A 22831-nucleotide genomic window follows, 5' to 3' on the forward strand; every position below is an offset into this window, starting at 1 on the left:
GACGTGGCGGTTTTAAAGATATAATTCTCGCATTTTTTGTATATAAAACCATGTAGTTGGATGAGGACGCTCAGTCTGACAGCAGACTGCTCCCCCTGGTGGTGGGAGGCTGATCTAAGTGACTCTGAGTGATAAAAACGGTGATGAGGAAACAGCTCATCAACGCTCACTCTGCCGACATCAAGGCTGATAAACAAGCGAGGAGCCTGTAACAGCGCTGGTTCAGGCAGCCGTCGAGCTGCAGAGGCTTCAGACTCAGCAGTCGACTTCTTTTCATGCTGATGGATGATAATGTGGATTTTAAACACTGCTTGTGTAGCGCTGCTTGACTGGAGGACCATTTCCACACAATTCTGTATCAAGAAAATCCAAAAATAGTGTCTAGATAGATAGGTAGATAGATAGATAGATAGATAGATAGATAGATAGATAGATAGATAGATAGATAGATAGATAGATAGATAGATAGATAGATACATAGATAGATAGATACATAGATAGATAGATACATAGATACATAGATACTTTATTGATCCCGAGAATCAACGTGCAAGTTCTGACCTTTCACCCCGCTAACTGCAGCACACAAAGATGAGAACCGAAGCTGGTCTATAAAAAGCACCAGACCTGGACTAGTTTACACAGTCATCCTCCTCCTCCCTGTTGTAATCAGCTGAATGGGGACCAGAGGAGGACGGGAGAAAATGAGATAAGGAAGCTTCGGTTACGCTCGGTGAGGAAGAACTAAAGGCTGAGCAGAGGATGGTTGCAGATAGTAATGAGGAAGATGAAGGTGACATAGAGGAAGAGGAAGAACAATAGAAGAGTTCAAATGAATGATGGGTAGAAAGAGAAAATGCCTGGTGAAGGAAAAGTGAAAGTAAAAAGGGAGCGGCTCAAAGAAAGAAGGTGAAGTGAGTAAGCGAGAGAGAGTGCAGTTAGCAGCAGGAAGCCATCCATCATTCCTGCTGCAGATTTCTCAGGGGACCAGGTCTCGTTACAGACCTGGTCTGTGTAGAATACCAGTATCACGTAAGACTTGATTATTCGCTCCCTCCGCCATGCGGTCGCTACGTCCTGCATTACAATCTCAGTTGGTGATAAAGTTCTACGCTGATGACAAACACCTTTTGCATCCAGATTTTGATCAAAACATTTTCTCCTCATTTAATTCTCCGGCTCACTGGATGCGTGGACCAGCGGACCAGGAACTTGTGATGTTGTGGGTTTGCATCTGACGACACCCCCCCCTCCCTCCCCTTCCACCCCCCCCCCCCCCCCCCCCCTCCAATGTGAGAACAGTGAAGTGATATAAGAACTAGTGCAACGCCTTTGCTGTAACTGTGGAGATGACAGTCCAACTCATTCTGCCAGGGATCCCAAATGAGCGAGGAACACTTTAAGTTTAATCGCTCCCCCGTGCTAACGGGGTCATCCGTACCGACGTTATCAAAAGGCTAATTCTGCTCTGGAACTAGAACATCAGCGTGCAAGAAGGTGATATACAAAACACAATTATCGAAATGTGATTATAATGACATTTTTAAAGCCGATCAGGAGGGAAAGGAGGACACACAAATCTCTTTAGTCTCTCTCACGCGAGGTGGAAATGATTCTCAGTAATTACAGTTCACATCGTGTGAAAGGGAACTCCTGAAGGTGATCGTATATCCAGAAGTCATTATAGCAAATTACATCTCACGCACAATAATGGGATAAGGATATTAAATATAAATGCATGCACCCCCCAACCCCCCCAACCCCCCGGGGATCCAGCCATAGGACTAATCTATAAAACCACATCATCAACTACAGCCGTGAAGATTAAAGATGTAAATCTGCTCTTTTAAGGTGGATTCTGATTCATGTCTGAGTTCTGGACGGCCATCAGCCACTTTAATTAAACGGCAAACACTGCTTAGTCTCGCTGTTTATGAATCTGGATGATTAGAGCGATGCATTGTGGGTAATGGATTATTATGTTTCTTTATACCAGTTTAACAAACTCATTTATTAAAGTTCCATTATATGATATTGATAACGTAGTTCCTATAATGAGATACATCACGTGTGGTGGTTTTGTTTGTTTCTTGTTTTTTTCACCCGTAGTGTGTTTGCTTCATAATAAACTCTTACGTTGTTTACAGTCTCAGCTTCGGGCTCTCTGTACTTCACACAGGTCCTACCAGGCATTAGGAGGGAAAATTTACTTTATTTGAAAAAAGAGCAGAGCTTATTATTATTCACTGTAATCAAAAACTGCCACGACTCCAAACTTCACATGTGAACGTTTTCTCAGAGGAGCTGCTCGACTCATCATGCATGAGTCTGTTTAATTAGCACCGTGGAGGTTTCTCATCCGAAAGGTTTCATCCCAGACCTGTAGGGCCAGATGTGTAAAGTATGAAATATGCAAATGCACCAAAAAAAGGGAGCGTCAACATTTTAAAAAACCCTCTGAAACATGTCTGATAAAGTGACGAAGAGAGAACGTGGATTAATGGTGGAGAACTTCGGGAGCATCCGAAGCTTCAGGGGTCCAGACGTCATAACATAAAAAAACCTGCTACGTAAAAAAGTTTGTGTTTTATGATGGCGTATCAGGACCACTGTCGAAAAAAAATCTTAGCAGAGAGGGGGGCAATATTCAGAGAAAAAGTCTAAAATGTGAGACCTTATTACGATGCTAACAAGCAGCACATGATTATACTAGCTAACGTCCCATGAATGTACATTTATGTTTGTAATGAATCTATCCCGTCCAACGTGTGACATCACCTCGTTAAGGTCCTTAGGGTGATGATGTTGATGCTTATTGTTGCTTTTATTTATATGAGGACAAACTGTCATCTTATGGGTGTTTATTGATCGGGCTGGTTGGGCTAGCAATGGCAAACATCCGGTGCAACTTGTTTGTATTGGCTATTTATATTTATAAACTTTCTTCTCTGAATATTGCCCCGCTCTCTCTGCTCCGTTTTTTTTCCTACAGTGGTCCTATGATGAGAACCGTTTGCTTTAATCTCTAATCATCAAGTTAATATAAATATGATATAAATATAGTTCCGTTAAATATCTATCCCAAAGGTCCACCAAAACACCAGGAAGAATCCATATCATCTCGTTCCCACATGATTAAACTGCATCGTTCACACTTCTAATCACACATTTATTCTTTCTAAAATGTTTGGAGTTGCAGAAGCTTTGACTCTGAATCACTCAGCCAGGAGGTTTATTAGTGTCGCTGTGTAAACATACAGGAGACGTGCACGTGCACGGAGGTGTGTGCACGGAGACGTGCACGTCTACCAGCACACGGAGCATCATGCATATGCTAATGAGCTGCATGTGGCTGTTCTTCAGGTGACTGGTTTCATTTCACACTCGTGGGAATTCACTTGACTGATTAGCTACAGAGGATTAATCAAAGTAACGAGGCGGGGGAGTCAGAGGGAGGGGGGGAGTCGGGGGGTGGGGGAGTCGGGAGGGGGGGGACTCATGCTTCATCTGGAGGATGCACTACAGCGAGGTCCAGGGAGACCCGGGCCGCCAGAGTCCCAGAAAGAGCCTCGGCTGTACCACATGTGTACATATCCGTGAAGGGAAGGAAGGAATCAAAGGAAGGGGAATTATTGATACATGATTGTAACGTGGAGAAACATGGCTGGCTTTCTGATCACCGGATCATCCACCCCCCCCCCCCCCCCCCTCCTTAAAGCTAACTACCAGGTTTTGTTGCCTGAACATGATTCAAATAACAGTTTATGGGTTGATCAGATCCATGAATCTCTTTCGTGTGACACTTATTGTTGTTTGTTGGCTAACTAACTATCTCCCCATCAACCCTCGAGGGTCTGATACCAGATCTGATCCCAGATGCAGGGTTCCTCCACCTTCTCCAAAGTCACATTCAAGCCCTTTTCAAACCTTGAAAAACCTCACTCAAATTCAAGTTTTTTCAAGGATTTCCAGCACCCGTACCAACCCTGCAGATCTCAGTCGCTGCCTCCAACCGTTAGTTTGCAGCTCAGTAAGTCCACTAACTCTCTCTCTCTCTCTCTCCCTGTTTTATTTGCCTTTCAGCTCCTGATTGTGTTTTGCTGCTGTCATCAAGAGGACAGATAGGATTTCTCTGTTTGTCCCGAGTGCTTATCTGCTGCTCGTCTTGTTTTGATTTTAATGAGAATTTTCTTTTTTCTTTTTTTAAAGATAAAAGAAGCTACATTAAAAGGTAATGTTCTACAGTGAAGGCAGTCTGGATGACAGTCTCTGGTTTTCCACATAGTCTGGTCTGGTCTCTGGACTGATGTGGGCTACTGTGGTAGAAACTCACAATGTGCAGAATTGTAGAATGTAAAGGAGTTCCTTTCTTTGTCCTCTTTGGAAACGTTGCTCTAACTCAATATTAAAACATTAAAGATAAATGAAGCCGTTTTTCTCCAAAGTTCTGTGATGTGGAAGTTGAGCAGTTCTCTCTGAAGTTCCACCGTGTTTCTGTCTTCACAGCGAGACTCTTCACGTCGGCAGCCGACATCCACCGTCGAGCTCGTTTCACCTGATCTGCTGCCAGCAGCGCTCTTCATCCTTCAATCGACATCAGCGCCGGCCGACGAAGGGAAATGTTCTGTCTCTTCCTCCTCTTACTCGTGGCCCGGCATCAATAATTCAATCCCCCCCCCAGAGACAACCGCCTGCCGAACTGATTAAACATGAAGACAGAAAGAGAGACTGCAGAGGTGTGAGGTAATGACTAGCGGTAGCTTTCACTTGTTGTCATAGCAACGGCAAACATCCGGTGTTAGCTGAATCAAGAAACTTGTTTGTATCGGCTATAGATATATATTTATAAAGGGGCAAATTTGTCACTTTTTTTCTCAGAATATTGCCCCCCCTCTCATGGCTCATATATATATATACCATCAACCATCAACACTATATATATATATATATATATATATATATATATATATATATATAGTGTTGATGGTTATTAAGGTTAAGGTAAGGTCCTAGACAATGCATGATGTTCTCACAAAGACACAAGAGCAGAAATGTGTGTGTGTGTGTGTGTGTGTGTGTGTGTGTGTGTGTGTGTGTGTGTGTGTGTGTGTGTGTCTCCATCCAGCCATCCAGAAAGCCCAATATTATCCCCGTCACCAAGTAGGCGTGGGCAGCATAACTCAGCTGTCTGTGATTTACATGGCCGTGCTAATGCACCGTCGTTAGGTGAAGGAAGCGTCACATTAATATTGTCTCCTCTCTTTAAATCTGCCACTTCCTCTGCTTCCCATTTGCCAGGCAGCCGACCGTGAAGGAACTTCTGTCCTGAATCCTGCAGCACGTCTGAGCTCTGTGATTGTGATGCAACTGTTGAAAGGTCGCTACTACGGCCTCACTACCTTTGCTACCACGCTACCTTTGCTACCTTTGCTATTACACTACCTTTGCTACCAAGCTACCTTTGCTATTACACTACCTTTGCTACCACGCTACCTTTGCTACCACGCTACTTTGCTACCTTTGCTACCTTTGCTACCTTTGCTATGACACTACCTTTGCTACCTTTGCTACCACGCTACCTTTGCTACCTTTGCTATGACACTACCTTTGCTACCTTTGCTACCACGCTACCTTTGCTACCTTCGCTACCTTTGCTACCTTTGCTACCTTTGCTACCTTTGCTACCTTTGCTACCTTTGCTACCTTTGCTACCTTTGCTATGACACTACCTTTGCTACCTTTGCTATGACACTACCTTTGCTACCTTTGCTACAATGCTACCTTTGCTACCTGGTAACCATCTCTACGACAACATCAAATAGCGGCAAAAAATGGAGTACATTTTAAATTAAATTAGACTTAAAAGTCTGAATTTAGTGTAATTCATATCTAACGTATTTCAATGAACTGTTGCCCGAGTGAATCTGCATAATGAGGTTGAGGCAGAGTTCATTCTAAGTGATTTCTTAATGAGTCGTCATGATGACCTTCAGAAAAGGCCAGATGTTATTTCAATACTCAGATGTTTGCGCGGAGCGGTGTGAGCTGCAGTTCTGTGATCTATTGATGGTAAATAACAGGTCTATCCTCAGAGGTCTGGCTCTCTGCTCGGCTCTGGACTAACATGACATTTACTTTAAGGAAGGGATCAAAACAGATCAAGAGCTGGAAGCAATGAAAGGAGTGAGAATCAACTTTTAACATTATGAAATGAATTGAGGAATTTGAGGGCTTCTTTAATAAACCATCCCTCTTAATAAATCCTTCACGAAGGTTGTAATATTCACTCAAATATTCTATAAAGGTGTGTATTAGTCTTTATTATTTTAGTCCAGTTGAATTATATTGCTTTACATTGGAGGCGTTTGTTATATTACCCTCATTGATAAACATTAATTACGTGGACAGAGACATCTAAAATTATGTTTTATCCAGGTGACAACCTCCGGTTCTGAAAAGTGAAGCAAATGCTGATACGCCTTAAACTGCCATTCTCTCTGTTGGCCACCAGGGGGCGACTCCTCTCTGGTTGTATAGAAGTCTATGAGAAAATGGTCCTACTTCTCTCTGTTGGCCACCAGGGGGCGACTCCTCTCTGGTTGTATAAAAGTCTATGAGAAAATGGTCCTACTTCTCTCTGCTGGCCACCAGGGGGCGACTCCTCTGGTTGTATAGAAGTCTATGAGAAAATGGTCCTACTTCTCATCGCTGGCCACCAGGGGGCGACTCCTCTCTGGTTGTATAGAAGTCTATGAGAAAATGGTCCTACTTCTCTCTGCTGGCCACCAGGGGGCGACTCCTCTCTGGTTGTATAGAAGTCTATGAGAAAATGGTCCTACTTCTCTCTTGATGTATTATCTCAGTAAACATTGTAAACATGAGTTTATGTCTCAATCTCTAGTTTCAAGTCTTCTTCAATCCAGCATGATGTTCATTTAGTACATTATGGTCCATTTAGAGTCCACCAGACCAGAAAGCAGGGGATGCTCGTGCTCGTGGTGGTCTCAGTGGCACAGCAACGCAGCACTCTTGGGTTACAAACACAGCATGTCTTATTCATCCTGTAGTTTACAAAGTGAAACAGTCTTGGAGGAAGAGATCCCGCCTCCAGAATGAGTTTATTTATTCATCCAGAATGAGCCAGAGACAAAGTGTGGTGAGCGTTCTCCGCCGTCAGCAGAGTCGACTGCTCGTATTAGTGTGATTATTAATGACTCCTGAAGATCTTTTCCCCCGTCAGCAGTTTCTCCAGATCACAGAAAAGAGTGAGTGTGCAATTTACTCTGAGCTTTTATCCACTCATTCATATTTACACTGATACAATACCTATATAATAACTCTGGCGCTGATCATACATGGCAGTCTGGCCAGTCGCAGGTGACTGATGAAGCAGTTAAGTGCTTGATTTATTAACGCTGTGAGACGATCAGCTGACTGCTGTTCTAAAGGTGGAAGTAGAAGATCAGCTGCTGTTCTAAAGGTGGAAGTAGACGATCAGCTGACTGCTGTTCTAAAGGTGGGAGTAGAAGATCAGCTGACTGCTGTTCTAAAGGTGGAAGTAGACGATCAGCTGACTGCTGTTCTAAAGGTGGAAGTAGAAGATCAGCTGACTGCTGTTCTAAAGGTGGAAGTAGAAGATCAGCTGCTGTTCTAAAGGTGGAAGTAGAAGATCAGCTGCTGTTCTAAAGGTGGAAGTAGAAGATCAGCTGCTGTTCTAAAGGTGGAAGTATTGGTTTCAAATGAAAAAGACAATTAATGAATCCGTTGGCCAAAATGCTGAACTGTAGTCCACAAACCAACGGTGACATCTCCACTTTTTGCCTTTCCCTTATTCAAATCAACCTTTTCCTTTTCTTTAAATCTTCGTTTGGGTCCAAACCTTTTTAATTATTGCATTGCCTGTGTAGTGTAATGTAGAGTATAACAGTAGTTTAGTAGGGAAATTAACAGTTAATGTGTGTTTGGGACGTTTGCCCTCCGTCCTGACAGGCAACGTGTTACAGAAGATAAACAGACCAAAATGTCAGAATGGATCAACGCGTGAAAACAATGTTTGTGCCGGCAGTGCTTCAACCTGAAGTGCTTTGAGTCACTAAACCCCACGCAGACCCACCCCCCTTCATACCCGTCTGATCTCCTTAGTGGAGCCGACCTGCTCTCAGTCTGCAGGGCTCCTGTCCGTCCCCCCAGACTTAAAAGGAAGTGGGCCAGCTGCAGGTCCTGTCGGTCCCACTTCATCTGAGATCAAACTCCATGCTGACATCACACAGTCTGACTCTGAGACAAACTTTCTGCCTCAACTTTCAGCTCCCTGGGTCCTTCCAGCCTCGTAGCCGCTAGCATTGCAGCCATTAGCATCGTAGTTGTTAGCATCATAGCCGTTAGCATCATAGTTTTTAGCCTCGTAGCCGTTAGCATCGTAGTTATTAGCCTCATACCCGCACTGTAGTTTTTAGCCTTGTAGTCGTTAGCATCGTAGCCGTTAGCATCATTGTTCCAGAGAGACTCGGTTTCTGAGTTCTTTGTCCTGCAGACGAGAAGTGAGTGAGTGAGTGAGTGAGTGAGTGAGTGAGTGAGTGATTGAGTGAGTGAGTGAGTGAGTGAGTGACGTTGGTATCAGTAAAGTAAAACACCAGTAGATCACATGTTTGTGTTTCTCCTTCTGAAAACACTCAACCGTTATCAGCTGGTCTTAGTTGAGTCCCTGAGGGTTCAGGATTAAGGCCTTAGGGGGGACACTGGGACTGGACCAGTATCTCTGTGTATTTACCTGCTTAAGGACCCGTCATGGCGGCAGACATTCCCACGTTCACAAACGGCTTTTTGTGTGTGTTTGATACTTTGATCGCCCGCTGATGCTCCCTCGCCAGTTTCTCCTGTGAGACGAAGACGAGCAGGTCCAACAGACGGCAATAAAAATGGGTTTAGTCTGAGGAAGCAGCTGTTCAATCCTTCCACCTGGTGCTCTGAATAATGCCCCCCCGTTGCCATGACGCCGATGGAATAAGCGTCTGAGCTCAGCTCCTACATCTCCACGGAGTTTCCAGTCTCTTGGCAGCTTTTGAAAGACCTGCCAGGTGTTTGGTCTCCTCGTGCTTTTAGGCAACAAGTTCCACATTAACGTGAATACATCTAATAAAAAGCAACACCAGCAATGTGTTTTACAGGACAACGTACTTTATAACACAAGCTCTCTTGGCTGAGGTTTTTTTTTTCCTTGTGGCCCTGATACACCGTCGTAGTGAATAGTAGACCACATCGTGTAAATCTACGGAATCTTCCATTTTTGGCGGTTGACTGTAGGAGAAAAAAACCACAACAGAGCCGAGAGAGGGGGGCAATTACTCAGTTAAAAAAAATTGGCAAATTTGCCACTTTATAAATATATATAGCCGATATAAACAAGTTACTTGGTTCCGCTAACACTGGATGTTTGCCGTTGCTATGACAACAAGTGAAAGCTACCGCTAGCATCTTAGCCCAACTGCCCGATCAATAAACACCCATAAGATGACAGTTTGTCCTCATATGAATAAAAGCAAGCATCAACATCATCACCCTAAGGACCTTAACGAGGTGATGTCACACGTTGGGATGATTCATTACAAACTGATACGCCGTCGTAGTGAATCGTAGACCACATCGTGTAAATCTACGGAATCTTCCATTTTTGGCGGTTGAAGGAAATCTTTTATTAAGAAAAAAGGTCCTGGTAACGTATTATCTGTTTTTCTATGGAGTTTTGTCTTATTATTATATTTTTAAGAAAAATTATGTTTTTCCTAAAACGAAGTGGTTTCGTTGCCTAAACATAAATGTAACGTTTCACGTAATTACGCCGTTTAACAACGTTGATCTCCATGGCGAAGAAAACACACAAAAAAGTTGATGATAATTTCTGAAATTGTCACCACCTTCCAAATGTCGTGTTGACATGAATCCCGTATTCACGAGTGGTTTGTCTCCTGAAAGCAACGGGTATTGCCCAACATGCTGGTTGCCTCTAGTTGCCTGATAAGAGAAGGCTCTTTGCAAGTCTGATGGAGGCGGATCCCCCCCCCCCCCCCCGGGACACAGCCGGAGCTCCGTATGGCAACCTGCTGCTTCTCCGCCCACATCTCCATCCAACAGAGACAAACTGAATTATTAACTTCTCCGTGTTGCTGCAGTCGTTGCTGTATAATATTTGCTCTGGCTAATGGAAGTTGCAGCGATGCAGATGATTATTGTGAACTCTCTCTGTGAGGAAACGGAATGAAATGGAATAAAAAAAAGAGATTTAACTTTGGGAATATTTATGATTGATATATTGTGTTTATTGTTTTCAGTTTTGAGTTTGTGAAAGAATGGAGAGAGAGGAAGGAAGGATGGAAACAGGGTTATTAATGGCAGGGTTGAGGCAGGTGGTTGTCGTGGAGACGGTTGAGTATGAAGACAAATAAGATGATGTAATTATGACGCTGGGTTGAGGGAGGAAAGAGGAGAACATGTAATATAATTTCTTCTTTTGTAAATTTGAACTGCTTGAGAAAATGTCATGCCAGTTCATCCTTCCGTCGCCGTGGAGATCTGGAACCCAGCAGGTCGGAACCAGGACTCGAGACCCCATAGACCCTCATGTTGAAATTACAGACTGGTAAAAAAATATATATATCTTTTTTTTTATAGATTTTATGTAACTCACCTGTTTGACTTTAAAGGTCATCCATCCATCCATCCATTTTCTACCGCTTATCCTGTATTTAGGGTCACGGGGGGGCTGGAGCCGATCCCAGCTGTCATTGGGCGAAGGCAGGGTACACCCTGGACAGGACGCCAGTCTATCACAGGGCCAACATGTAGAGACAAACAACCATTCACACTCACATTCACACCTACGGGCAATTTAGAGTCACCAATTAACCTATCCCCATCCTGCATGTCTTTGGACTGTGGGAGGAAGCCAGAGAACCCGGAGAGAACACTTTAAAGGTCATATTGATAACATTTTTATGTAAACGAATAATTAAAAAAAAACAATACATTCACAGGGCTTTTAGAAAGGTGCAGAATCAAAGTATCATTTGTCATGAAAAAAAAATTTTCAGTCCGTAATGAATGTGTTGTTCTAATTTTCCTTTTGTTCATTCATTTTCATCTTTTTCTAATTGTTTGAAATAAAGAATGAAAACTACGGTCTATAATCCAGCATTACATTAACGTTTCATGGAAATCCAACCATTTCCAGACATTAAAAAAAAGAACTTGAATATGTGTGAAATATCCTGTTCATCAATCAAATAGTTGCTGAGATATTTCAGTGTGTTTTCATGTTTTTATAAAACACTGTGAAAGTGAGTTTATTCAATTAGAAGATGAAATGACAGACAAACAATCCAACTGGACGTCAGCAGACAAACGAGAGAGAAATATTCAGACGTTTGGCTCCGAGTCACATCTTGGCTGCTGCATCTGGCTCCTTGTGGTCCCATCGAGCTGGACCAGAGGACAGCCGGTGTGTGTGTGTGTGTGTGTGTGTGTGTGTGTGTGTGGGCAGTTGTCAGTCGTCTTCAGGGTGCTTCATTAGGTGAGAGGCGGCTGTTGGCCCTGTTTCTCCCTGATTCAGCTGTTAGGGGCCACACACACACACACACACACACACACACACACACACACACACACACACACACACACACACACACACACACACACACACACACACACACACACACCAAACTCAATATTCAATAGCTGCCTTTACAGTGCGGGCTTTGCTGGAGATAATACAGCTAGGTGGCAGCGTGCCAGCCTTCCTGACTCTGTTCTCCTGCTGGAGGGAATACAACCTTACACAACACTGCCACCTGCTGGCCAACACACTCCTAGTGGGGAGGAGAAGAAGAAAAATACACTGCACTTGTCAGGTCTGAGACCAAATGTCTTTTAGGCTTTTAAAGTGTAAAACAGAGATCTTCCACCTGAGGTCTGAGACCCTTAGTGGGTCTGCTCAGTGACTGCAGTGGGTCCCCCCAGAATTCTTTCCCAAACTTTTTTTCTTCCAAAAACACACCTTGAAGGTGCTATTGAAAACATTGATGACATCCAGCCACTAGATGTCACACTCGCACTCCCCCCTTCCATTGCATTCACCTCACTACACAGCTGTTGCTCCAAGCGCCTGCACCCTCAATGGGTTGCCAGTTCTTAGCACTTGGGACTGGTACCGAAATGCCGCCCGCTTACCGTCAAACTCAGCCATTTTCCCATTTTCTCCACACTAACCCTAACCCTAAAGACTCTTGACCCCTGACTACGCAGAGATACCATGTGAAAACCCAATGTAGTGTCTTTTAGGCTTATAAAGTATAAAACAAGGCTGTTGCAACACGTCCAATAGTGACTTTTAATCAATCTTCTTATGAATTATCATAATTTCCAGCATCAGCAGCTGATGGACATAAAAGCAGCTGCTACAGCAGGAGAACCAGACTGATGGAGGTCCTCCTCAGGTGAGCAGACCCTCCTCTGATACTTCCTGTCCTTGACTGTGTGACTGTGACTTTGTGCCGAGCAGATAAACTTCAGCAGCTTTCATCTCTTTGTCCGTTTCCTCCCAAATCAGCACTTTCAGCTTCATCCACTGAGGCCGCACGTCGGCTTCACATTAAAGGATCTATTCCTCCGAGACGGAAAACCATAATCCACTATTATCAGACATAAAACACACTTTTTCTTCTCTTCTTTCCAAGAGCTCTTTATGTTGTCACCGAGGCCTTCATGTTGACGGATCCCACCACGGGATTCATTGATTTTCAGGAGAGGAAGCCGGACGAAGTCCAGGAGAGGGTCGTGAAACTTTCTTTACTTGATCTTCAAGGTTGAAATGTTAAACTGCATCTAAATAACAAAACTGTTAGAGACAAAGTAGGCAGGAAATGTTTGGAAACACAACATTAAAAGCTGGTCTAGGCCACTTATGAAATGGTTAATATCACACACACACTCACTCACACACATTATATTGTGTGTATATATATATATATATATGTACACACACACACATTATATTGTGTATATATATATATATATATGTACACACACACACATTATATTGTGTATATATATATATATATATATGTACACACACACACATTATATTGTGTGTGTATATATATATATATATATGTACACACACACATTATATTGTGTATATATATATATATATATATATATATATATATATATGTACACACACACACATTATATTGTGTATATATATATATATATATATGTACACACACACACATTATATTGTGTATATATATATATATATATGTGTACACACACACACATTATATTGTGTGTGTGTATATATATATATATATATATGTACACACACACACATTATATTGTTATTGTGAATTCTAAACACATCTCTATATATCTCTATCCAGAAAGTTACGACTACAGTCGTCACAGGGCATGTCTGTCTCTCTCTCTCTCTCCCTCCCTCCCTCCCTCCCTCCCTCCTGCTGCCAGCTCGTCTCCCTCCATCTGTCCATCAGCCTGTTGTTCCTGCTCTCTGAGCAGTTTATCACCATTGGCCTCTGTTGCTGTTGCTCGTCTCCGGCAGATTGCCATGTTTGCCATGCGAACACACTGGTTGCACTCGGCTCAGTGATGAACCCTGGACGGCGGAGTCAAGTGACTTCAGCGGACTGAAGCCAACAGAAGAACCAGCACCACCAGTGTCCTCAAAGAGAAGTCAGTCCACCGTCCGTTTGGAAAGCAGTAGCTTTCACTTTTCATAGCCCACGTAAACAAGTTGCCTGGTTTCGCTAACACCGGCTGTTTGCCGTTGCTATGAGAAACGAGTGAAAGCTACCGCTAGCATCTTAGCCCAACCGCCCCAATAAATAAACACCCATACGATGACAATCTGTCCTCATATAAATACAACCAACAATAAGCATCAACATTATCACCCTAAGGACCTTAACGAGGCGTTGTCACACGTTCATTAGAAACAAACGTACGTTGATGGGAAGTTAGCTAGCAAAGATGCTGGTTGTTAGCATCATAATAAACTAAATATTGTCCCCCTCTCTTGGCTCCATTTTTGTTTTTTTTTCCTACAGTGGTTCTGATACGCCGTCCAAAAAAAGTTATAATACAGTATGTTGAAAAAAGTCCCAATATAATTTACACCCGTGATATATTTTGAGAATACAGTGAAGTTGGAGTTAAAATGCATTTATTTGGTGCTGCTCAGTGATGTTCAGGTGCGTTTGAATACATACGACTACTGTCATGTACGTGCTCCTCCAACTGAACGATATCCAAGTTCCTGGAGATGTTTATGTTCCTGGTGACGTTCCATCACCGTCACGATGTTCACTTCCGTTCTCCTCCTGCTTTTCTTCTGTTTCTGGTTCATGTTGAACATCTGAAGGGTTTCCTCCCAGTCAAACCAGTAACAACCGCATGTTTGTTTCCCATTTAATCCATTGGTTAGCAGCCAGTTTTCCAGTTAAACCAGTAATAACCAGATCCTGTATCAGTTAGTCCCGTAGTTATGATGTCGTTTTCCAATCAAACCAGTGCTCTGAAGACAAAGGACAGACCGGCACCTGAAGCCAGACCCAGAGACAGAAAGAAGGCCATGATGGCTCCAGCTGTTTCTGCTTCATGAGGAAGAACATTCCTGAAAAGAACGAGACAAATCTATTAGTGAGGATTTCTACAACGTCCTCGTAGAACTGAGTTAACCTTACCTCATCCGGGTTACTTACTTTGGACCGTAGCACATGCAGAGGCTGGCCAGGTAGCCGTTACTGAAGGAGAACAGCACCATGAAGACAATGAACCAGCCGTCGTGGCTGAAGAAGACAGGGAGGTGAAGACGAGGGTGGACATTACACAGCATGAAGAGGGGGACGAAGACGAGGCGACACACGACGGCAACAGGAAGTACCAGACTGTCCTTCCTGGGCTGGAAACAGGAAATCATGTCATCACTAACTTATTCATCATTTATACATAAGAAACAGGAAGGGAGACCCAGATCCTGGTCCATGTCTGACTTGGCCACATCCAGACTGGATGAAGAGAGAGACCCAGACCCTGGTCCATGTCTGACTCACCCACATCCAGATGGCCGTTAAGCTCCGCCCCGCCCAGTCACACAAGTTGAAGAGCAGGAAACAGCTGACTGGGATGAAGTACTGGTCTGAAAACAAAGAGCCAGTTGAAACGTTCACTGTTATTGCTTCTTCTTACGATGGCGTATCAGGGTCACTGTAGGAGAAAAAACCACAACAGAGCCGAGAGAGGGGGGCAATTACTCAGTTAAAAAAAATTGGCAAATTTGCCACTTTATAAATATATATAGCCGATATAAACAAGTTACTTGGTTCCGCTAACACTGGATGTTTGCCGTTGCTATGAGAACAAGTGAAAGCTACCGCTAGCATCTTAGCCCAACTGCCCGATCAATAAACACCCATAAGATGACAGTTTGTCCTCATATGAATACAAGCAACAATAAGCATCAACATCATCACCCTAAGGACCTTAACGAGGTGATGTCACACGTTGGGATGATTCATTACAAACATAAATGTACATTCATGGGAAGTTAGCTAGTATAGATGCCGCTTGTTTGTTAGCATCCTAATAAACTCACAAATTTGCCACTTTTTTTCTCTGAATATTGCCAATCTCTCTCTGCAAAGTTGTTTTTTCCTCCAGTGGCCCTGATACGCCGTCATATCTTCTTCTGGGGTTTTTGTCACATCAGAAACATGGATAGCTGCTACGATCTCTCTGAGAGGCTTAAAACAAACGTGAACCGGGAATGAAAGTCTCTTGACACTGGAAAGAGGTTTTGCGAAGCTAAATTGCAATTGAAAGGATGTGAGGGAGGGCCCCACATCTGTGGTTTCCCTCCGGCCCCCTAAAACCCTACATCCACCTCTGCCGGCAGTCCATTGCTTTTCATTTGAAGCTAATCTGACCAACAGAGACGTGGACCATATGTGTGTTTAAAAGAAATCTCTTCTGGATCGTATCGATGACATCAACAGGGAGCCGGAGCAGGAAGAGGAAGTGAGGCTGAAGACCATGTGACTGACCCCAGGAGCCCCCGTCGGCCAGCGTAGACCTGGTGTCGGCAGTGATGGCGGGAAACGTGCCGATGGTGACCGTGAAGGTGAAGCAGACCAACAGAGCCAACAGCCAGATCTAGAGGTCAAAGGTCAGCAGGCAGGAATACACACGGAATGAGTGACGACAACAAACCAAAACCACACAAACACATACTGTTAATACTACTACTACTACTACTACTACTACTGTTAATACTAATACTACTGTTAATACTACTCCTGTAAATATTACTACAACTACTGTTAATACTACTACTATTACTACTACTGTTAATACTACTACTATTACAATTAATACTACTACTACTACTGTTAATACTAATACTACTGCTGTTAATACTAATGGTTAATACTACTCCTGTAAATATTACTACAACTACTGTTAATACTACTACTATACTATACTACTGTTAATACTACTACTATTACTACTACTGTTAATACTACTACTATTACTACTACTGTTAATACTACTACTATTACTATTAATACTACTACTACTACTACTGTTAATACTACTACTACTACTACTGTTAATACTAATACTACTGTTAATACTACTCCTGTAAATATTACTACAACTACTGTTAATACTACTACTAATACTACTACTGTTAATACTACTCCTGTAAATATTACTACAACTACTGTTAATACTACTACTATACTATACTACTGTTAATACTACTACTATTACTACTACTGTTAATACTACTACTATTACTATTAATACTACTACTACTACTACTGTTAATACTACTACTACTACTACTGTTAATACTAATACTACTGTTAATACTACTCCTGTAAATATTACTACAACTACTGTTAATACTACTACTAATACTACTGCTGTTAATACTACTACTATTACTTTTAATACTACTACTATACTATGCTACTGTTAATCCTCCTGTTCTAGTCCTGTTCCTGTTCTGGTCCTGATCCTGATCCTGTTTTAGTCCTGGTCCTGTTCTAGTCTTGGTCCTGTTCTAGCCCTGGTCCTGTTCTAGCCTTGGTCCTGTTCTAGTCCTGATCCTTTTCTAGTCCTGGTCCTGTTCTAGTCCTGGTCCTTTTCTAGCCCTGGTCCTTTTCTAGCCCTGGTCCTGGTCCTGTTCTGATCCTGGTCCGGTTCTAGTCCTGCTTGATGTGGAATGTGTCCTGACATAACTTTTGTTGTGATATGACACTAAAAATAAAATGTAATTGAACAACTCATAAACGAGACACCGATGTAAAGAACGAGTCACACGTCTCTTTAAAGATCCAGAAAAGTGTGTTCATGTTACTTAATTAATTCATTGATAAATCAAAGTAGAAGTTGAGTGTTTGACCTTCTTAAATATTTTCATCATGGAGATGTTCTGGTGGGTTTTCTGATCAGCTGATTCACCTTTAGAAGAAGAAGAAGAAGAAGAAGAAGAAGAAGAAGAAGAAGAAGAAGAAGAGTAAAATAAATTCTGACAACATGAGTTAACCAAACAAATAAAATAAAAAGTGAGTTTTGTTTCAGACCCCGGTCCATCAGACTGACGGAGTTCTCCTGGTCCGGTATCTGGTTCCTGTTTGTCTGCTGATAAAACTGATAAAACTCCTGTAAACACAAACAGAGACCATTAGTCCACTCCAGTAAAGTGACGACATCACAACATCAGAGGAACCTCTCAGTACTGCAAACTATAGTATGTTCAACTTACAGAATTATGTTTGTCTGACTTAAACTAACCTAGTTAGAACTACTTCATTTAGAGTGTTTGTGTAACTTATAAAATAGTAAGTATGTAATCAGTTTCACCAAATGTTTTGAGTTATATTAACTTATCTGTTATCTGTTACTTGGATTGTTATACTTGATAGCTATCTGACAATATGTGTGGACCTGTAGATCACTATGTTGGAGGCCGGTGGAGGGATGTGACCTCTGACCTTCCACTTTCATTGGTCATGAAATCTGCCAGCACTGATACCGATCCAAAGTCCTTTTGTTCATGACCCTAACCCAGACCTTAAACCAGGACCCTAACCATAACCCACACATAAAGAGAAACTAACCAAAACCCATAAAACCATAAAAGATGGATCCCTCTATCAGGATGAGACTCTTACCAGTTTAGGCAGCAGGATGTAGGAGACGATGGACAGACTAATAACAGCACAGGCTGTGATGAAATAACCAAACGCTGCATCCTGAAGATCTGAGCCACCTAGGGAGGGAGGGAGGCAGGGAGGGAGGAAGGAGGGGAGGGAGGAGGGTAGGGAGGAGGGGAGGGAGGAGGGAGGGAGGAAGGAGGGGAGGGAGGAGGGGAGGGAGGATGGAAGGGAGGGAGGGAGGGAGGAAGGAGGGGAGGGAGGGAGGAGGGGGGGGAGGATGGAAGGGAGGAAGGAGGGAGGAAGGAGGGGAGGGAGGAGGGGAGGGAGGATGGAAGGGAGGGAGGGAGGGAGGGAGGGAGGAAGGAGGGGAGGGAGGAGGGGAGGGAGGATGGAAGGGAGGAAGGAGGGGAGGGAGGATGGAAGGGAGGAGGAAGGGAGGGAGGAAGGGAGGGAGGAAGGAGGGGAGGGAGGAGGGGAGGGAGGATGGAAGGGAGGGAGGAAGGGAGGGAGGAAGGAGGGGAGGGAGGAGGGGAGGGAGGATGGAAGGGAGGAAGGGAGGGAGGGAGGAAGGGAGGGAGGAAGGTAGGGAGGAAGGAGGGGAGGGAGGAAGGTAGGGAGGAAGGAGGGGAGGGAGGAAGGGAGGGAGGGAGGGAGGAAGGGAGGAGGGGAGGGAGAATGGAAGGGAGGAGGGAGGGAGGAAGGGAGGAGGGAGGGAGGAAGGTAGGGAGGAAGGTAGGGAGGAAGGAGGGGAGGGAGAATGGAAGGGAGGAGGGAGGGAGGGAGGGAGGAAGGAATGGAGGAGGAAGGAGGGAAGGGAGGATGGAAGGGAGGAGGAAGGAGGGGAGGGAGGATGGAAGGGAGGATGGAAGGGAGGAAGGGAGGGAGGAAGGAAGGAGGGGAGGGAGGAGGGGAGGGAGGATGGAAGGGAGGAGGGAGGGAGGGAGGGAGGGAGGGAGGGAGGGAGGGAGGAAGGGAGGGAGGAAGGAATGGAGGAGGAAGGAGGGGAGGGAGGAGGGGAGGGAGGAGGAAGGTAGGTAGGGAGGAAGGAAGGGAAGAGGAAAGTAGGTAGGGAGGAAGGAAGGGAGTTAGGAAGAAAGGTAGGGAGGAAGGAAGGGAGGGAGGGAGGGAGGGGAAAGAGAGGAGAAAATAAAAAGTTAGTGACTGACTTCAACAGTATAAAATATGCTCTATTAATACAGAGAAAACATTTCAAATGGCTCCAATGAACTCAATCTGATCATTGGAGTTATTGATATGTAATTGATAATGTATTGATACGTTACAAACAAATGAATTATTGACTAATCTGGTTTCTCCTCTTCTTCACTTCGGAGTTCAGTTCAATACCTGATCTCCAGTCAGTTAGAAAGTCTTCAAAACCCCTAAACCAAGTCCAGCTGCCTACAATAAAGCAGCTTTCAAAAATGTATGGACAAGTTATTGATAAGTTATCGATGAGTATTGATCAGACTTGCGATGGCGCAGATCATGGAGAAGGCAGCGAAGGTTCCAGCAAGTCCCTGACCACTCATGATGGGAGTCGTGTAGGAGGACGGCAGCACGCCGGCCATCCCGAACAGACTGCCCTGAAGGATGGCCCCGAACGCTGGGACAGACGGACAGACAGACAGACAGACAGGCAGGGGGACAGACAGGCAGGAGGACGATGGACAGACAGAGAGACTCTCATTCTCATGTCACAGCACGCCGATGACGTCACACTAAACACGCACAAGTTCAAAGAAATTCAAAGAAATGAGTTGGATGAACAAGTAAACAGTTTGAACCAACAGACTCACAGTTGATGATGACGATCTTCACCATGGTAACGGAGAAGAAGGGCAGCGGCTCCAGAGGAACTTTGACAAGGATCGCCGTGGCGATAAAGACCAACATGATGATGAGCAGACTGCCCATCACACGCAAACGCTGGGGGACCCTGAAACAAACCGTAGACCTGGACTGTAGACCTTGATACTAAACCTGAACTGTAGACCTGGACTGTAGTCCTGGACTGTAGACCTTGATACTAAACCTGAGCTGTAGACCTGGACTGTAGACATGGTCTGTAAACTTTGATACTAAACCTGAGCTGTAGACCTGGACTGTAGACATGGTCTGTAAACTTTGATACTAAACCTGAGCTGTAGACCTGGACTGTAGACATGGTCTGTAAACTTTGATACTAAACCTGGACTGTAGACCTGGACTGTAGACGTGGTCTGTAAACTTTGATACTAAACCTGAGCTGTAGACCTGGACTGTAGACATGGTCTGTAAACTTTGATACTAAACCTGGACTGTAGACCTGGACTGTAGACGTGGTCTGTAAACTTTGATACTAAACCTGAACTGTAGACCTGGACTGTAGTCCTGGACTGTAGACCTTGATACTAAACCTGAGCTGTAGACCTGGACTGTAGACATGGTCTGTAAACTTTGATACTAAACCTGGACTGTAGTCCTGGACTGTAGACCTTGATACTAAACCTGGACTGTAGACCTGGACTGTAGTCCTGGACTGTAGAGCTCGACCAGACTACAAATAAAGTGAGAACTAATTCTGATATATTTAATTTTGATTACCTTTACGACTTCCTAAAAGATATGCTATCTAGGAGGTCTAGGACTATGACCTGGAGCCCCCCTCCCAGCCCCCTATGACCTCTTCTTCGTTGGTGTGACTCACCGCGAGTGCAGGAAGGAGTTGATGCAGGTGCAGAGCAGCAGCGGCAACATAGCGCACAGCGTCATCACGTTGTTGAACTTGGCCTCCAGAGGGCTGCGATGGTCGCCGGACGCCTCCGTCTGATTGGCCGAGGAGGCGACCGCCGAGGAGTCCTTCAGACGGCTGGTGAAGTACTACAGACCACATACAGGGTTAGACCGTTGGTCTGAACATCAATACAGAGAGAACCACATTACAGCAACAAAGGAACCATAGTGCGATTAAATACGTCATAGAACACAGTAGCTGCACAATGTTGCTCCACCCTTCAAAATAAAAGCTGCTTCAGAGGTGTGGCTGAGAAGAGACAGGAAGTGACGTCATACCATGGTAGCAGTCATGAAGAAGTTCCAGGGCAGCAACGTCCCCAAACCGAGCATGAAGAAGATCAGCCAGACGCCAGAATACCTGCAGGAAGACGTTTTTCAAAATAAAGTAATTTACTGATGAGTCACAGACTTTAACTGGAAACCATAAACATCCTTCAGTATTGATTATCTTTTTATTGAACAGTTAAATATTTGAAGATGTTTTTGACTTACTTGTCTTTCGGGTTGTCGGCCATTTTATTCAGAGGAAGTGTTGGATTGATTGACAGAAGACCTGACTGATACGGGAAAAAGTTACCTTTCAAAATAAAAGACTATAACAGAGATATTATTTATCAGTACCAAATGACCCTGTAACAAACTTTTTAAACATAGAGACTTTAAGGTGTTTCAAATGTCCCACAAGACTTTAAGGTGTTTTAATGTCCCACGACACTTTAAGGTGTTTTAATATCCCACAAGACTTTAAGGTGTTTTAATGTCCCACGACACTTTAAGGTGTTTTAATATCCCACAAGACTTTAAGGTGTTTTAATGTCCCATTAGACATTAAGGTGTTTCAAATGTCCCACGAGACTTTAAGGAGTTTCAAATGTCCCACAAGACTCTAAGGTGTTTTAATGTCCCACGAGACTTTAAGGTGTTTTAATGTCCCACGAGACTTTAAGGTGTTTTAATGTCCCACGAGACTTTAAGGTGTTTTAATATCCCACGAGACTTTAAGGTGTTTCTAATGTCCCATGAGACATTAAGGTGTTTCAAATGTCCCACAAGACTTTAAAGTGTTTTAATGTCCCACAAGACTTTAAGGTGTTTTAATATCCCACGAGACTTTAAGGTGTTTCTAATGTCCCATGAGACATTAAGGTGTTTCAAATGTCCCACGAGACTCTAAGGTGTTTTAATGTCCCACAAGACTTTCAGGTGTTTCAAATTTCCCACAGGACTTTAAGGTGTTTTAATATCCCACGAGACTTTAAGGTGTTTTAAAGTCCCATGAGACTTTAAGATGTTTTTAATGTCCCACAAGACTTTAAGGTGTTTCTAATGTCCCACACGGCTCTCTCAGGCAGCCATCTTCATCATTCATGTTATTTGAATATTTCTTTGAACTGTTTCACTGATTCATCCATCTTTATCTGTATCGTCTGTTAACAGTTAATTATTAACATCCTGGGTTTTTTAGATAAACTTCTGAAACTACTGAAACATAAAGCGACAGTAAAGAAAGCAGCAGCAGGTTTTACCTTCAGTGTTTCTCCTCCAGATGTTCCCTCAACGTTGTCCAGAGGTTTTCCTCCTCAACAACCAGCTTCCGTCTCCTTAAATTCTCCTTGTTCTGTTGAAGTCTACTCAAATCTTAATTTTTATTTCTGTCGAGGTGTTCAGTTTGTTAAACTCTGTCGTTGTGAAATCCTTCTTCCTGTTTCTGTCTCGTTATTTTAAATCCTTTCTGCAGCTTCAGCAGAATCACTTCTGCTGTCTGTGGTGAACTTTGATCTCTTTAATGGACTTTGAGATGTGATAAGAGAACCAGA

The 22831-nt window shown here is 43.6% G+C and overlaps 2 protein-coding genes across 3 annotated transcripts in view; one reads left to right on the top strand and one right to left on the bottom strand.

Moving 5' to 3' along the window:
- Positions 1-22831, top strand: part of tmprss6 (transmembrane serine protease 6) — a 261509-nt gene that overhangs the window by 143975 nt on the left and 94703 nt on the right. The window lies entirely within an intron of this gene.
- LOC311011137 (equilibrative nucleoside transporter 1-like) lies at positions 14100-22791 on the bottom strand. 2 transcript variants are annotated; one of them, XM_084005900.1, is made up of 13 exons: positions 22541-22791; positions 21507-21567; positions 21291-21372; positions 20926-21098; positions 20036-20175; positions 19708-19842; positions 18252-18349; positions 17661-17739; positions 17480-17538; positions 16113-16221; positions 15123-15208; positions 14772-14971; positions 14100-14683 (listed from the first exon to the last, which is right to left on the bottom strand). In XM_084005900.1, exons 2-13 carry the CDS (start codon positions 21527-21529, stop codon positions 14572-14574), a joined length of 1296 nt encoding a protein of 431 aa, XP_083862026.1. In that variant the 5' UTR covers positions 21530-21567; positions 22541-22791; the 3' UTR covers positions 14100-14571. The 2 variants fall into 2 exon arrangements, with proteins under 2 accessions (XP_083862026.1, XP_083862025.1); XM_084005899.1 differs by having other exon boundaries at positions 14101-14683; positions 21507-21571.

Source organism: Eutrigla gurnardus, assembly GCF_963514095.1.
Source record: "Eutrigla gurnardus genome assembly, chromosome: 3".
NCBI lineage: Eukaryota > Metazoa > Chordata > Actinopteri > Perciformes > Triglidae > Eutrigla > Eutrigla gurnardus.